Raw genomic sequence first — 14,689 nt, forward strand, 5'->3', positions numbered from 1 at the left:
AGGTACACCGAAAGGTGTTGATGTTCTGAGAACCAAAACCTGGCCGGCAACCACGGGTCTATGAGTAGAAGAGAACAGTTCACTGTGTTCTTCAGCTTGCAAATCGTCTAATGAATCAGAGACAGGGGCGGGAAAGCATAAGCCCTCATGTTGTGCCAAGGAATCTGGAGCGCATCCCCCAGAGAGGAGGCTCCCAGCCCGTTTCCGGAGGCATAGAGAGGAAGCTTCTTGTTTGCCGCTGTCGCGAAGAGGTCCACTTTCGGAGTGCCCCAACGCCGGAAAATCCATGAGACGATTTCCGCCTTCAATTCCCACTCGTAGCGGACCATCGTCCGCCGACTGAGGGCATCTGCTGTGACGTTCAGCTAGCCCGAAATGTGTACTGCTACTAGCCAGACACTATGATGAACCGCCCACTCCCAAATCTGGATGACAGGTCCACGAGAGGGGGAGACTTGGTGCCCCCTTGCTTGTTGATGTAATGCATTGACACCACATTGATACGGACCACTTTGTTGGCAATGATCGGTCTGAACGCCTTGTGCGCTAGGAAAATCGCGAGAAGCTCCAGATTTATGTGGAGGAGCCTGCACTGAGGCGACCAAAGATCCGAGACCTGAAGAAGATCCAACGTCGCACCCCACCCTAGAAGGGAGGAGTCAGTCGTGGACGTCACCACAGGGGCTGGATCCAAAAACCCGCTCACCCCGACAGGTTGCTGAGAGACGACCACCACTCCGGGTCCGCTCTCATGGAATCCAGAATTATTATCGACTTGGAGTCCGGATCCACAACCGGACGCCAAGAACTCCGAAGAGCCATCTGAGTCCGCCTCATCTTGAGACGAGGAAGAGGAAGAGCCAACACGCACGAGGCCCAGAAGCCTCTGGAACCACCAGGCCAACATGCTCTCCGACTGCGCAAACATCTGACACGTGGCCAACAGATCGGCCATTCTGTCCCCAGTCAGGTACACTCTGCAGTCGATCGCGTTCCAGCGAAAACCCAGGAAAATCAAGTCCTGCAAGACCCTCATGGAAGGTTTCTGCCAGTTCAGACAGCCCAAGATGGAACAGGAGCTGAAGGAGAGACTGAAGATTGCCCGCGGCTTCGAACGGGCAAGGTCTCCGTAAGAGCCAGTCGTCCAAATACGGATGCACATGGATACCCTGCAGACGAAGATAGGCCGTAATCACCGACGACATCTTCATGAAGACACGCGGTGCCGAGCTGAGGCCAAAAGGAAGCACTCGAAACTGAAAGTGCTCCTCTCCCACAGAGAAACAAATATATCTCCTGTGTGGACTCCAAATCAGAATATGCATGTAGGCATCTTGAAGGTCCACCACGCTGAGCCTATCGCCCATCTGCAAGGAGGACAGTATCTGGCCGGGCTTGATCATCTTGAATTTCTCTTGGGGTAGGAAAAGAATTGAACTGGGAAAGGTCTAGGATGGTGCGCAGGCCAGCCTGGTTGGGTTTGAGCACCGTAAACCGCCGGGAGTAGAAGCCCTCCCCTTGCTCCCCAGGAGGAACAGGTTCCACAGCTCTGAGGTCCAGCAGTTTCTGAACCTCGGCTTTTAGGGAAGGCGACCCAGACTGCTGGAAAGGAGGGTTGAAGGGTGGGGTAGGGGGGAATGGTAAGTGGAAGCTGGCGCGAGCGACTGTCAAGACCCACCTGTCCTCGGTGATGGTCTGCCACGCCTCCCAATGAGACACTATGCGTCCTCCCACCGGGGTCTTGTGCGAACGCGGAGAACCCTCATTTGGCAGGCATTTCAGTGGTGTTACCACCTGAACCTGAGGAGGAGGCTGAGGAGCCGGAGAAAAACAGAGTCTGTTGCTGCCTCTGGCGGTTATTACCCGAAGGGGTATCCACTCTGCGGGATTTCCGATCTAGAAACCCTCTGAAACCAGAGAAAGGCCGGCTTTGTGACAACGGTCTCTAGGTTCTAAAAGGAGTTTTAACCAGGACGGACAAGGACTTAGCTGTCGAGGTGCTGTCCTTCGTTTTAGTCAGCTCCACATCCGTTGTGGAATGGAAAAGCTCCTTCCCGTCAAACGGCAGGTCCAACACCTTGTCCTGCACCTCCTTTGAGAACTTAGTGGCATGCAACCACGCCCGTCGAGAGGTATCAACTCCCAGCATCAGGCCCCAAGCCCAAGTGTCGACTTGATGAGCTGCGGCCTCCAGCAGATCCTGGGCCAAGACACTGGCATCGGACCGTCCTGCCTGTCTTCCAGCTTCTCGACCGGAATGAACTCCTCAAATTCCGACAGACCTTTCCACATCTTCATATTCGCCCCCACTAACACCCGTTCTGCGTTGGCCTGCCAGAGCTGCAGGGCCAAGTTAGCAAATATCTTCCTCCCAAGGGAGTCAAGGAGCTTGTCCTCCTTCCCCAGGACCCGAGTAGCCGTCGTAGAAGAGGATGCTGCAGGCCTGGACTGTAAAGTGGCCGCAGCCACTACTGTGGAGGAGGGGGCGGGCAAGATGATACAGCCACCTCTTCTGAAAAATGCAGACTATATCGCGCGTCAATTTTCTTATTGACGAAAAGTTCCAGAGTGTGGTTTTTCCCAGACCCTGCGGACCTCGGCCAAAATGTCCTTTTGCAAGAACAGGCCGGTACGCTTCGAAGGAGACAAGGTGAACACCCCCAAAAGCACACCCTCCTGCGGAGCGGGTGGCTCAGGCACTGGAACATCCAATAGGCACATCACGTCCAGTACCCGGTCGTGAAAAGCTCTAATAGAGCGTGGCTGGTCTTAGCTGTCCTGATCGCCCTGCGCATCATCCGACAGGTCAAGGTCCTGCTGAACCATGTCAGGCACTGCCTCGTCTACGGGGAACAACGGAGGCAAGGGCGTAAGGGTTGGGGGAGGCACCGTAGGCAAGGGCGGCGCCGGTGTAACCACCGGAGGCGCAGGTGGGGCCCGAGGCGCAGGCGGACATATCTCCCTAAAAAGACACTTGAAATACTCCCTCATGGGGTCAGTACGCACGAGTACCTGAAATTTGCTGAAAAAAAGCGTCCGCGGGAGAAAGCTTTGGAGCAGACGGAGAAGGCCTCTCATGAGGGAGATAATTCCACAGACGCAGAGGAGGGTTGCCAAGCCGGCCCGTCCCTTAAAGTGTCCACATAAATCAAGGGCGTTGAACCCACAGGCAGCGGGATGTTACGCGGAAGAGGCATCCGAGCGTTCCAGTCGTAAACTGGACGGAACGGGTGCGCAAACGGAACCTTGTTAACCTACAGAACTGCTCCCCACAACTGAGGCTGCCGTGGTTGTGGTAGGAACGACCGCCATTTTGCCGTCACCTGAGGGGAACTGCGGCATGTGTGGAAGTGAGGCAGGGGTCCCCGTCGGTGGATCAGGGGTCTTCATTTTAGCCTTTACGCAAGGAACCTCAGCAGAGCCGGTACTATGTGGCCTGGACTGTTTCTGTGACATACCAATAGCCAAACTAGCCTTCACAGGAAGGACCTCACCACTGCCGGTAAAGGTGGAACTTCCGACTCCTTGCCCCCTCAATAGTTCTGGCGTCGCTGCAAGAGCGGGAACGGTGAGAAACAGCTTTCACCGATAAGGCCTTCTCAGGCCCCTCAGAAATGTTGGTATCCTTAGCCTCTGTACGGGGGACCTCAGACCCAAGTCCGGTAGTAGCCTTTCCACCGCGGCCCTCGAACATGCGTTCGGTAACACCAAGCCCGACCAAGGCCTCGGGGCGCACCACAGTACTTTTGAGGAAAGCTGACAAACTGACTCCCTCGCCATCAATGCCAAGCATGGATGGCTCAACACGGACTCTGTCTAAATGATGAAGACATAGCTCCTCATTCTTGGTTCACCACAAAAACTTACTAAACTTGACCCTGCTTTTAAGTCCTTCACCATCGATGGGAATACTATTCCAACTGCTAAGGACACAAAAACATTAGGGATTTACATTGACTCGCCCTTATCCTTGACTAGACAAACTAACTCAGTCTCATCAGCAGCGGCTTATACTTGTAAGCTTATTACTGCCTGTCGCCCGTTCCTCTCTACAGCTAATTGTGTGACCTTGGCTAGGACCCTTGTACTTTCAAAGGTTGATTACTGCAACGCCCTTTACCTAGGCACTAATCGCTGTAACTTAAACAAGTTACAAATTGTCCAAAACAATGCGATCAGAGCGGCCCTCAACATTCTTAGGCGCCAACACATAGCTGATACTAGACGTAACCTTCACTGGCTCTCTATCCCTCACCGAATTTCCTTGAAATCTCTGGTTCTTACCCATAAATGCCTTCACAACCAAGCTCCCTGTTATTTGGCGAACAGATTTGCCCTCCACAGCTCTACTAGACCTCGCAGATTGGCCCAAGCCAACTGCCTCGTCATCCCACCATTCAATCTCCAAAGATCAGGTGGAACCAGCTTCCCCATCATGGCAGCTAAATTATGCAACTCACTCCCTAATGAGCTGAGAGCAGAACCCTCCTTTCTGAGATTCAAACACCTTACCAAAGTCTGGCTGTCCCCCCAAGACATCTAACACTGGTTCACTGCTTAACTTGTACTTTTGACGTACCCTTGTATATTGTCTTCTTATTGTTATTATTCTGCTTGTAAATTTTGTAACTCGCCTGTAAACATTGTAATTAATGCCATGATCTGCTTTCATCATGCTGTATCTAAGTGATGCGCCCGGTTGCCCCTGGGCCTCGTGTGCTATAGAAATAAATAAATAAAGAGGCCTCAGAGCGAGCTCCAGTACCCCACGACTCAGTAAAACTAGGTCTACAAGCAGCCCCCACAGGAGGGGCCTCGGAGCATACTCCGGTATTCACAGGCCCCGTACGGAGACACTGGGAGAAAACTCTGGTACTATTATTAGGCCCAGAAGGCACCTCTGGACAAGCCCCGGTGATAGAGCGGTCGACATTCCTCCCGGCTCGGGTAGAACCCGGGAAGTTGTGTGCTCTGAAAAGTAAAGAACTTACCGGGCGTTTCTTCTTTTCTTCAATGAAAGATTGCAAACGCGCAGGAGGAGTACGTCCAAACACCAACGCTCTAACCGACATTGAAGTGCCCGGACCGAAAGGGAATCACAATAAAAACGGGCGTCCCAACGGTGATCCGGACCCAAACACACTAAACAAAGAGGATGGGGATCCGCCCTCGCAAAGCGTCGATGACAGGAGGAACAATCTGGAAAGTCTAGTTTAAATGACAGATTATTACGCGATCGCTAGCGAGAGCCAGAGAGGAGGAAAAAAGGAAGAACATCTTCCGCAGATGCAAGTGCGTCTAGTCCCGAACGAGCGGAGAAAAGGACTGATGGGCAATGCACGGGGCGGAGCCAAGGTAGGCAGGATTACGGCCGCGTGCTGTGCCCCGCGCTGAAAGAGGCAGGACTAACATTTTTGCTAAATTTTGATGCTTTTTCAAAGTGCTTCGGTCCCGTCCCACAGGACGGAGAGATGTCCCTTAAGTATGGAGGAAAGGGGACGGGACGTAGGAGTATATAGTAAGTAAACAAGGAACTTCTTGACAAAAATGAAATGTGAAAAAAAGGCAGGCACAAAGCCAATGGTGTTCAGAGAATTCACTCTGGTGCAGAAGAAAGGGCTGTTGCTATGGTGCCCTATAGGGATCTTTGAGTGATCTGCATTGGAGTACAATGCACACTTCAAGCATTTTCGTTTTTCACTTTATGTTTGCTCTTCTAAAGCAAACAAAAGTAGTCACTTTCACTTTTTTTTTTTAACACAGAATTTTAAACAAAAGCAAAATAAAAGTGATACAAATAATGGTAAACTGTCTACTGGCTATATTTCCAAATGAACAGCTTTTAATTTAGTGTATTCCATGGGCCACGCACATGCACCAAGACACTAAGTTTGGGATTTATAATCAAGATCCCGTATATTGGAAACCACATGCTGCTGACGACAGTACTGAAAATAAATGGAGTTTAGAGTGAAAAATGACATGCAGATGCTCCCACCCTTAAAATATTTAAGAAAACTGGAAACCTGAGCAATAATGTCAACCTCAATATTTGCAAAAGTGAAGCGTTTAATAAGAAAACTGCACATTCTCAGGCAACCCACTGCAAGGAAGCTGCTTAATTACTCTCCCCAAGCCATGCCCCAGCCACACACAAAAAAAAGCATGCGTTACATACTTTAAGTCCAAGCACAGTGTACCATGCCATATTCACAATGGAATGTTCTCCAGCAGCACCTTCCTCCCTTCCTCATAATCATCCTCGTCAACGCTGACCAATAACTGTATGGCCTCCTGGCCCACAGCCTGCTTCAGAGAGTCTGTGATGAAAACACCTTTTAGGGCCTCCAGCAATGAGCCATTCATATAGTCGTTCCAGAATGCATCCAAGTAGGAGAGCTCTGAGAACTTTATTTGACAAATAATTGATCCCAGATCTCGGGCTTTCAGGACAGTGTTGGATTGGCTGAATACATCAAATTGTTTTTCTAGGCGATTCTGTTTGTTGGAGAGCACATTTTGACTGAGAATCGATTGATGATTGCAGTACTCTGCTCTAACTCTTAGACGAATGCCTGATAAATGGAACAAGGGAGGGAATGGGGAAGAAAAAAATGGAAAGCATTAGAAAAAACACAAAATGTAAATGAACAAATAACACACCCAACCATGCACAGATTATGAAAAGGGTGGGAAAATGTAATTTCTAACCAGCTTTTGAATGTCAAGATAAAACAACAAAAAGAGAACGGTTTGGGAGATATAAAGGTGCCATATAAAAAGCTTCAGAAATATGTGGATTGGACCAAATTAGCATTGTGGGCGTGAGGTTTCAAAGGACAACCAGCAATGGAGGACGCAACTTACAACCAAGGCAAACGGGCTTCAAAGCTTGATAAATAGAAGTTCCATTAACCCTTCATTAAAAAAGGTGTAAGAAGTCGGAATTGCGATGAGCTAACCAAACATGTGGTGCGTGGTCTCATGCTACGGGTTTGGTTTAATATGCTGTTTTACCCAGCTATTTATACGGTCAAAAGAAAACGAACCCTTATCATATGGATGGGACAAGAAACGCTTCAGTTCTCAACGTATAATGTTAAACTGAACTAGTGCTAAAAGCACATAGGACTCACTTTATTCCACCAGAATTTTGCAATGCTAGATTATATATTTTAAGGGTCCAAAAGGTTAACTACAGAACGAACAGAGCAATACATTGAAAATGCAGTTTTGTTTACATACGCTGAACAACGGGCCAAGAACCTTTTCCTCTTAATTGTCGTTTTCCTTTTCGTGTGGGTCCATCAACCTGTGGAAGTATCAACTCAAGAGTGGTCATTCCCTACGATAGAGGCCTCAAACTCTACTCCGCCCCATGGGGTCAACGGTTAATACCCATCACTCAAGGTGTCCGACATACTTTCATATTTTGCTCACCTCAAGTAGTTCCACTCTCGCTGCTTCACACCACTTAGCAAAAAAACAATTAGTCACTTCATCCAGCTATGGGATTAAAAGGCACAGACAGGAAATGTTCCCTTAGCGGTTTGACTGGTAATCAGCATGAATCAGAATGCTTGTGAAGGGTACTGGGAGAAATGTTACTCACTCGTGTAGTTTCTACTGGACTCCAAGACCATAGTCCAGTTTCCTCTAAACTATGGCGATGTGCTCCCTGGAAAGGAGGTAGGAAGCACGTATGTTGAATTGCAACACTCCCTTGAATAAACAATATGAAGATCCTTGCACAACCCTTCTCTTGCACAGGACGTTCTCTCATTTGCTCCCAGCCACATCCCCCAGTACATTCCTCAGCATTAACGCATATTAGTGGAAAAGGTGTGAAGGCCATATGGAGGGCAGAGAACTATACAGGAAGAGACTGCAGAATAAGGAGTACAGTAGCCACTACAGTGATTAGCTTTTGCTAAATTGTTTGTCATGTCCCCTTTCCGCCATGCTAACAGGAGATTGTAAAGCAACCTACTAAAATGGGAGAAACGAGAGATTTGTGAGAACTACTAAATAAAATTGACTTGAGCAAAGATGTTTTTGAAGCACTGCCTGTCAAGAGTGACCATCTGCTTTGGCACTTGTCATTTAAAAAAAGAATACAAAAAGAATATCAAGTAATTTCCCAGATATCCTCTGGGGATACAGATCTTTGTAATGGTATGGACGCTGCAGTCATCCTCATAAGTGAAGCATGCAAGCAGACAGGAGATCTTTCAGAGTGTCTTATCTTCGAGAAGGCACAAGACCATTGCTCTAGCAATTAGTTCCATGGGACCCTGGAAAAGTGCCTTTTGACCAATTGATGAATTCAATTTCATTCACACACCAATGTTGACTAAGCCCCAATAGCCAAACAATGCGTCCTACAGATCACAAATAAATGCCGGCTTGCCAGAAGGTTGGGAGGACACAGCCCTCCAGATACGATTATGAAGTGGGAGTATTTCTACTCATGCTTATTTGATGTTGGGAGGTAAATGTTTTTGTGGAATACAAAAGTAAATAACATTCCCAAGAGAATTTTGTTTTATCTGACCCAAATATATTTTAACTCTAAAACGGATCCTTTTGCAATCCATACTTTTTTGCACCTCATAATTAATGCAAAATTAAAATATTTTCAAGGACCTATTTAGCTCATGCAGAAACAATCTAAAAGTTCCTTTCTGTGGCACTGCTCTGCAGGTACCATTGATCCAGATACATGGGACTGTGCTGGTGAAAGCAGAGGAGCCCGCCCCCAGGTTTCATATTTTGGGGACTTATTTTGGGTAGACAGTGCCCGTTTGGGGGAGTAAAAGTGGTTGGTACGTTGTAAGGCTCAATGAATCTACAACAGCATCTTTCAGGGGGATAATTTCTTTCTAAGCACAAGAAGAAAATGGTCTACTTGCTTGCAATCATGTTTGTGGTTTCATCGATTAGTTCAGGACATTAGCTTGATTGGTTTTAAGGTCTTCCTCCCAAACAGCCATCATCAAAGACCTCATGGTCGTGGTTTGCGAAAGTCGAGCATTGGGAGAATGGGAGAAAAAGGAGTCTCTATTTTATGTGAGGAGGTTGTGAGCCAGGGAAAGGGTGGAGGTAAAATCCTGGAGTTAAGTCAGACTACCACAAGCTATTTGTAGGGCCAGCAAGATCATGTTGCAATTCTTGCAACATCAGTTTGTTTAGCACTGAGAAGCGTCAGGCGATGTACCCATGTGAGAAGGAAATCATCCACCAGACCCCTTCCCCAGAGACCTCCGAGTTACAGAAAGGTTTAGCATGGACCCAGGAACAGTTCGTATTCATGTGGACCTTTGGTCATCCTGTAAACCAACAAGGACAACATAAAAAAGAAATTTAAAAATGTTTATTTGAAAAAAGAGAAGGCAACCTGTCTGTACACATCTTTCCACTGTGGAAGAAAAATTAAGAGTGAATAGAGGCTGGACAAAGGGACAGAGCTTAATGGCAACTACAATGTGTCAAGTGGCCACCCAAGCTTCTGCGCTTAGCTTATGCTTGGTTGTAAGTAAAGGGGAACCTGCTCCAGCAGAGACCTATTAAAGATCATCCCATTCTTAAGAGTTAAATAGTGTTTGGCCTACAGTAGTGTGAACTAGGTTGTGTCTTATTATAAAAAGAATTCAAACAATCCTTCCCTAATTCACAGGAAACTGGACCCCGTGCCAACAAACAGGAAAGACAACGCACGTAAACAAAAGTTGCTACTTTGGGAAAGAGGGGAGAATCAATAAAAATAAAAAGTATAAATTGAACTTGTAATGTTGGCTTTGTTTCTAGAATGCAATGCAGTAACATCTCTTAAGGCCAATCAACTATTTGATAAATGAACACAAGCATTTTTACACACAGTAGATCGTTGGTACTTTAAGAGTGGTCTAGAAAGAGTACAGCTCATGCACTGTAGTGGCAGTGTGTCTTCAATTAGAGTATGTAACTCAATGTAGCGACTACTGTACCCCTAGTCCATCGTTCCCTTTCCATCCAAACGTGTGGATTATTTTCCTCTGTAGGCAAAGGACTATAGCATGTTGCCCAGTATTATCGATTCAAAAGAATAGGGACAGAACGACTCATGCTGCCATACCCCGCATTCCCCTATCGACAAGCTCCTAGTCCCACTGACCTTTTAGTTTAGCACGCAAGAGCAAATGTTTAAAGGAGCAGGGTGGAGGGAGAGCTATATGGTGGAAAGGGGACTATGGACCAGGTAAAGAGCACGTGAGAACAATTGGGACTACGGACTAAAAGTGGAACAAGTGAAGGCACTTTAAATGAAGAATGGGGGGAAAGGGCCTATGTGGAAGTATATGTACGTAACTTGTTCCAACTCCTACATCCCGTTCACTTTCCTTCATACCAGCAGGATATTCAAGAGAATAATGAATGTTGTGCAGCACTGCTTGTGCTACTTGGGAATTCAGCCCGCAACTGGTGTGCATGCTGGACACTTAACATATGTCCACTAAGACAGGCCACTGGAAAGCAGCACCATATTAAGCCCCACCAAGACCATCATATGGCCCCTTTGCAAGGGGGCCTTCCTGAGAGAATAGCAGCCAGCAGAATAGATGATGCAAAAGGTAACAGATCTAGTATTCTTCCGCTGGTCAGCATCTGAATCAGAATTCAGGGAGAACACTGGAGATTTATTTCCTGGTTTAGGTGAAATTCTGAAGTTACTTTGGGAAGAAGGTTGGAATGTATTTTAAAAGCAAACTTCTCCCCGTGAAACACCAAAACGGGAAATTCCCAGCACAGGGAGCGCAGTTCCCCTCAAAGAACGTTGGAGCCAGTGTAGAGGGAACTATGTTGTGATCCCAATAAGGATGGCATTGTTTGGTTTACGTTAACATGAAATTAAGTCAGTTAAAGGTTTCCTCACAATCGGAGTGGGAAGCATCAACAGGATGAACCTTTTGAAAATCTTTAGACAATAGGGACCAGCAGGTATGTATGGCAGAAGTCTAGGTTAATATGCAACTAAACACGGCAGGAGTTCAACTTGACACAGATCAGCTTTAGGGGATTTCATTTAATTTTAAAGCATGAGCAGCAAAACCTAGTCCCATTAATATAGAAGGAACAAGTTACTTCTCCAAGAACACAGTTTCGTTTTAGACTGAAAACAGCTAGTCTCCTCTATAACCAATCATTGTCCTTTCGATCATTCTGCCCCCCATGTCAGTTTCACTCGTCCTCCTAAGCTCCACCCTGATGGCCATCTTAAGATTTGACAGCGTAAATAAAGTGGCATTATGAACGAAGAAGAGCCATAGAGGGGGAGGGAGGGATTCGCATGCGAATCCATGCAAGACCCGTGCTGGATAACAGGAATTACAGGTAAGTAACTGGTTCCTTCTCCATGCTCATAAATACGATTACACAGCAGTACAGATACACAAACACGGGAGGTGGCAAGGCTCAACAGTAGCAATACACTTAGCCCTGGAACAAACTGACCTCAGACAAACTGGTTGCGTAGCACCGGTTGGCCAACCCAGACCTCCTCCCTGAAATCCCTGTCGAGACAGCAGAATCTTGTGTTAGTAGACCTCCATGTTGCAGCCCTGCAGATATCAATCAGGGGAACACCCGATATAAATGCTGTAGTCGCTGCAATGGCTCTGGTGGAATGGGCTCTCTGCCTGACAGCTAGCGGTATGTTGGACAGATGATGGCAATGCTTGATTCAGTCTGAGAGCAACCTGGAGATGGAAGCCTTAGACTGGGCCTTTCTATGTCCCACAGGTCCAGACTTGACAAAAAGCTGAGAAGTCTTTTAAAAAGGCCTTCAGGCATGCAACATAGAACATTAAGGCACACGCAACTTCCAATGAATGCAAAGTTCTTTCAGCTGGATAATAGTTTGTAAAGAAAACTGGTAAAACCTTAAAAGGCTTTTGAGATTAAAGTCCAACAGGACCTTTGGCATGAAGGAAGAATGAGTTTGCAGAACCACCTTGGCTGAATGGAACGTAAAATATGGAAGCTTGCAGGAGATCACTTGTATTTCACCAGCCCGCCTGCCTGACGCGATTGCCACCAGGAAGGCGGTCTTCCATGACAAACTTCGGGAGGCCCAATGCATAGATTCAAATGGTAGCCCCCATCAGTTTTGACAGGTCCACATTCAGCTCCCACACAGGGGCAGGAGCCCTCATCGGAGGGAATGTTTTGAAGAGGCTCTTGAGGAACTCCTTAACAAGCCTGTGTGACCACAGGGATAGCTTGCCTGCAGCCCGGGTGTACCAGAATATGACCACTAGGTGAACCTAGATAGATGCATGCGCAAGGCCAAATTTGGTAAACGAGAGCAGGTTGGAAGGAGCTGCAGAGCCATCAAGCACAGGGGAGGAATCTTCCACGGCCAGCACCACACGGTAAAACACTTCCATTTGTGCTTGTAGCAAGTGTAGAGGGGGGTCTGGCCTTGGCTGGAATGTTCCTACATTCCAACGGAAGGGAGTAATGTCCAAACTCTTGGGCTGCAGGAGCCAAACTGAGGCCCAGAGATGCTGGATCGTGGCGCAGGATTGACCCTCTGTCTCTGTAAAGCAAGTCTGGAAGTGGAGGCAGTTTAACCGCTGGAACCGGTGACAGATGGAGAAGGTACGAGTACCAGATGTGCCTGGGCCACACTGGTGCAATGAGGATCATCTTGCAGTTGCAACATCCAAGGGCGTAGATTACTCGCAGCAACAGAGGAAATCTGGAATGCGTACGGGAAGAGGCCCTCCAAAGAGAATGGGAAGGCGTCCTACAGACTCCTGGCCTGAGGATATCTACTGGTAAACTTCCAGCACTTGGCATTGGACACGGTCACAAAAAGGTTAAATATAGGTCGTTGAAGAGACAAGACACTTGGGCTTGCTGAAGCTCCCATTCGTGGCAGGACCGCAGCTATCGGCTGAGAGTCTGTGATGGTGTTCTGAACAGGTGCCAGGTGAAATGGGACAAGGAACATCGCTGAACGATGGCCCAGTATCACAGTGCCCCCGAGAGAGAGGAGATTGCGGGGAGCGCATCCTGCCCGGTTTCCTAATGTAAAATGTGGTGGTGGAGCAGAGTCCAAAAATACTTGAGGGCACAGAAAATTGCACCACAGTTCCAGGATGTTGACGGATAGTGCCTTCTCTTCCAGGAGCCAGAGGAGAATGCCCTGTGTGGGTCCCCCCTCCCCTCCAGAGGCATCGGTTGTGACAGTCACCTGATGCATAATGATTAAAAAAGGAGCTCCCTGCGAGAGATGCAGGAGAACGGACTACTATTGCAGGGCCTGGCGGAATGCCCGATTTGAAGGGGATCTTGTCATTCCATTAGGCTGTGACTTGCTGCCGTCTGGCATCCAGAAACACCTGAAGGGGTCTCATTTGCAGCCTGCAAAGGGGACTAGCTGGATGGAGGACCTCATCCCCATGAGGGAGTTAATGGACCCGAATGTTGCAACAGGCGAGGTCGACAGCCATTGGACCGTCCCCGGGATGGCCTTTACACTCTTTTGAAGGAGTTGCTAGACACAAGTGTGTCTTGTGGCTGGCACCCACGAACAGCGCACGCTGAGATGGCACTATGCAATATTTCTGATAATTTATAGAGAAACCTAGAGAAGTTCAGGTTTGGATGGTCTGTGCGGTGGGTTTAATCGCAAGGGTATAAGAGCCGGGTCAGGTCAGTCAATCGGCTAGGTAAGGATAGACGTGGATCCCACATTGACGCAGATGTGCTGCCAGTGGGGCCAATCATTTGGTGAACACCCTCAGGGCCGATTTCAGACCGAATAGCAGGGTCTCTAACTGGTAATGCCTTCCCTGAACAACATAACGCAGAAACTGCTGGTGCTTGCGATGAATGGGGATGTGGAAGTAGGCCTCCTCCAAGTCGAGGGTCACCAGGAAATCTCCTTCCTCCAGTTGGTCGAGCACGTGCTGCAACGTGACAATCCTGAATTTTGGGGATTTGAGGAACCTGTTGAGGTGCCGCAAGTCTAGAATGGTTCTCCACCCTCCTGACTTCTTCCATACCCAAAAATATCTGGGGTACACTAGGGACTGGCTCTATTGCCCCTTTTCTTAGCACTCCTTGAACCTCCAGCAGCTGTGCCACGTGCAGTTCTTGTCGTGGGACAGGAGCAATGTGGGGGCATTTGTCCTGGAACTCCAGAGCGTGAGCCTGTTAAAGGAAATCGAGCACCCATATGTCTGTGGATACCTTGTGCCACTGGTCGACAAATGCAATAACCGGCATCCCACTGGGGAGCAGAAGAGAGGGCGCGGGTCCTGGGCTAGTTCACCTTGCTTCGGCATCTGCGTCCTGGATAGGGGGGCTATGATGACACTGGTTGCCGCTACCATAGGACTGGGAACGTCCCCTATATACCTCCTGGGTGCTTGATCGGGAGGGCTGGCGGTCAGACGAGGTAAACCCTTTGGAGGACCTTGAGACTTTTCCTTCAGAGGAGCGAAAGGATGGCCTCTTCTGCTGTAGAGTGCCTAAAGAACGAGCTGTCTCTGTGTCATGCAAGGTATCGTCAACCACCTTCCAAAAGAGATTGTCGCCATCGAATGGCATGTCCACCATCTTTGTTTGCACATCTGTTCGGAAGATGGTGGCCTTACGCCAACCCTGGCGACGAAGGGCCACCCCATTGCCCATCTGGCAA

General features: G+C 48.2%; 1 protein-coding gene across 1 annotated transcript in view; it reads right to left on the reverse strand.

The window, feature by feature from the left end:
* DEDD2 (death effector domain containing 2) overlaps positions 1 to 14,689 on the reverse strand; it is a 368,727-nt gene that overhangs the window by 63,503 nt on the left and 290,535 nt on the right. Inside the window, exon 5 of the mRNA XM_069640949.1 lies at positions 6,179 to 6,575. Within this exon, the coding sequence (XP_069497050.1) occupies positions 6,211 to 6,575 (365 nt within the window). The 3' untranslated portion in view covers positions 6,179 to 6,210. The remainder of the gene's footprint in view (positions 1 to 6,178; positions 6,576 to 14,689) is intronic.

Source organism: Ambystoma mexicanum, chromosome 1q (genome assembly GCF_040938575.1).
Source record: "Ambystoma mexicanum isolate Mex_15411 chromosome 1q, UKY_AmexF1_1, whole genome shotgun sequence".
In the NCBI taxonomy this organism is placed as follows: Eukaryota; Metazoa; Chordata; class Amphibia; order Caudata; family Ambystomatidae; genus Ambystoma; species Ambystoma mexicanum.